A 3,165-nucleotide genomic window follows, 5' to 3' on the forward strand; every position below is an offset into this window, starting at 1 on the left:
AGAGTTGATTTGGAACTCAATCTTGTCTCGTCGCTTGGCGTACGAGAAGGAGAATTCCATTAAATTACAATTTTAAACTACTTTAATTCAGCAGAACGGCACCGCTAGGCCTCCCCATTTTTTTTTATAAGGTTTCTATAATATTTCTACATTATATATTTATTTTTTTTTAAATCTGTAGAAAATTTTCGCAAAGTATTAAAACGTTACTTCGGCAAGGCTTGGTATAAGGCCGGAATCAGACTATCCATTAAAAATTGAGATTAAAGATTAAAGATTAAAATTGCATCAACGAAAACAAAGAAGTTTTAGTTCCTTTTGTTCTGATTGATCAAACTTCAATCTTTCAATCTTCAATCTTATTCTTTAATGCGTAGTCTGATTTCGGCCTAAAAGTTTATGTGTTAAAAGCTGAAACTTTAAAGGTGAATATCTCCATTTCGGCGTCGTTAAGGTCTTTAAAATTTTAATCATATATAGAGAAAATTATTTTAAACATAATATCTAAATTTCAAAAAAATGTATAGAAACTCAATTTCTCAGAGAAATACCTTAACGTTGAAAGTCGCTTTTATACTCACATTATCTAATTCCTTCTCTAAATCGCATTCGGGCAGTTCTGGCATTATCAAATTATCTAGTGATCCATTTCCGTCCGTGATATTCAGCAATGTGCCGGCAATCGGGATATCTTCAGGTATTTTATCGACATGACCGAATATATTCATTAACGTATTATTCTTTTCCGATAAGCATTGTTCATAAACCATGGTAGCCTTAAATCCTGTTCAAACAGAATCGAAAGTTTACTCTTTAAATTCTTTAGAATTTCACTCTAAAGAGTCTTGAAAAAGAATGGCTCAATTTTGAATCTTTAAGAGTGACATTCTCATTAAAAGTTTTAGTAGAAAAAGTATAGAAATCAGAAATTTCCAGGGGAAAAAATCACACGTACCTATGATTGAAAAGACGACGATTCCCGCGAACATAGACGTGAAGCAATTCGTCAGGCTGACCATGATGGCGTCACGGTAACAATTATTATTCACTGGATTGTACGAAGAGAACGCTATCAGACCGCCGAAAGCTAGGCCTAAGGAGAAAAAGATTTGTGTTCCAGCTTCCAGCCAAACTACAGGATCGGTCAACGTCCACCACTAAAATGCAAAAGTGAATCGGTACTTTGTTTATTAATAATTTTAATGTAAAAATTGTGAAAACGCACTTTTGGCGTAAAGAGATGCCGAAGACCATCTGACATACCCGTCAACGTCACGCCTCGGAAGAAGAAAATAATCAGGACAATATACGGAAACGTAGCGGTTACATATACGACCTAAAAAAATCAAATTGATCATTTGAAGAGTTATAACTAATTTTGAATTATAAAAGCTCCTATACCTTGCCTGAAGATGCGATACCCTTAATCATGCACATATAAACGAGAATCCAAGCAATAATTAGCGCTAGAGCAATTTTCCAATTAAACACTTCCGGCGTATTGATGTCCTTAGATATCATCAGAGTGGTTCGATACCAAAAATATTGTGTAGGACTGCTGACCTATTGATCCAAGTCTCACATTATAAACAAAACCGAACTCAATATGCGCACAAATGCACATAAAAATGATTTATATTATATTGTATTAAATTTTGGCGTTACCAAACACTCAGGTTCAGGTGCATAAGATCCATTTTGGAAATATCTATTGGGACATTCTGCCCAAGGTAGTTGCGATTGGAAACTCTTTGAATAGATTCAGATTTCTATGAGTGATTCCGCACGACATGTCAATAATAACAAAATTAAGTAGATCCTAAGTGTTTACCTGAACAAAATAAAATAGGCACCAGGCGATAATTGTATTGTAGTAAAGAGCCACATTAAAGGAGACTACGGCACTGCTAATTCCGATGCCGCCCATATACGGGGATACCTTTCAAGACAGTAGAAAACTTATCTTCAAATATTTGCTTCAATTTATTCATTTGAATTTTTTTCTATTCACCTGATTCCACACTCCAATAGCGCCTTTTCTCAATCTCTGGCCGATTGCCAATTCCAGATAAAATATAGGAATACCCTCGATGGCTAGCATCACGAAATAAGGGATCAGAAAAGCACCTGCAAATATTAAAATCGTGTTTAGAATTGTATGAGAAAGAGCTTGAGCAATCTGTACGAAGCAAACGCACCTCCGCCGTTCTTCTGAGCTAGATAAGGGAACCGCCATACATTTCCAAGGCCCACTGCATATCCTACAGTCGCTAGGAGAAATGTGAGCTTACTATCCCAATTTTCACGCTCATCTTCACCCGCTTCCGGTCGAAAAGTCGCCTTGCCATCATTGTTGCTGGGGTCGTTTCCTATTTTGCTCTGTGAATCGAAGCCAAATTCATTTAATATCATTTGAAATTTATTCGATGTCTTTTGCAAAAGGGTGACCATAAATAGCCATGTACCTTGTTAGGACTGATGTCTTCGAAGGCCGCATTAGTGGCCCCATAATTGGCAGTAGCGACATTCTTCCGATTATCCACCACTAATCTACCACGCATCTCTTTCATCTCGAGCTTATCGATGCTTTTCTGGGGTTTTAGATCGCGGGAACTTTGCCGGCGAACGAGATGAGCTGTGTTCGCCATATCTTCTCCCTTTTCGTCTTAGTCTTTTTTTAAGTCAAATCTATTAAACGAAAAAATCTAAGCGCTTCATCCTGTCAAGAAAATAATTGAAATGGTTAATAAAAGATAGAGACGGACATTAAACAAAGTGGCCAAAAATCATGTATAAAAAAAATTATAAATTTTCTTAAAAATAAAATAAATGTTTGTGATAATTATAAATTAAAATCAATATACAAAATCAATATATTATAATATACATATATTATAATAACTATAAAATATGTTATAATAACTATAAAAAGGAGAAATTATATTAAAATTAAATAATTACGGTCAGTCAATAATGCGCTATTTGTGGCTGTTACAATATATGTGCGCGAATTTAATTTGTTGTTTAATTGTGGCCAACATTAATTTTTTCATGGAAAACAGAAATTGTCCACACACACACACACACACACATACACACACACACACACACACACACACACACACACACACACACACACACACTCTCTCTCTCTCTCTCTCTCTC

The 3,165-nt window shown here is 35.4% G+C and overlaps 1 protein-coding gene across 1 annotated transcript; it reads right to left on the bottom strand.

Moving 5' to 3' along the window:
• Positions 1–551: 551 nt before the first annotated feature.
• Positions 552–2,648, bottom strand: LOC105625237 (sodium-dependent neutral amino acid transporter B(0)AT2-like; the record flags this gene model as incomplete). Its single annotated transcript, XM_012206578.1, has 9 exons — positions 2,466–2,648; positions 2,199–2,379; positions 2,012–2,127; positions 1,832–1,939; positions 1,666–1,749; positions 1,402–1,563; positions 1,226–1,336; positions 956–1,157; positions 552–784 (listed from the first exon to the last, which is right to left on the bottom strand). Coding segments are annotated over exons 1-9 (1,380 nt in total), but the record flags the coding sequence as incomplete, so codon positions are not given.
• Positions 2,649–3,165: the final 517 nt, after the last annotated feature.

The sequence above is a fragment of the Atta cephalotes genome (genome assembly GCF_000143395.1).
Source record: "Atta cephalotes unplaced genomic scaffold scaffold00428, whole genome shotgun sequence".
Taxonomy (NCBI): domain Eukaryota; kingdom Metazoa; phylum Arthropoda; class Insecta; order Hymenoptera; family Formicidae; genus Atta; species Atta cephalotes.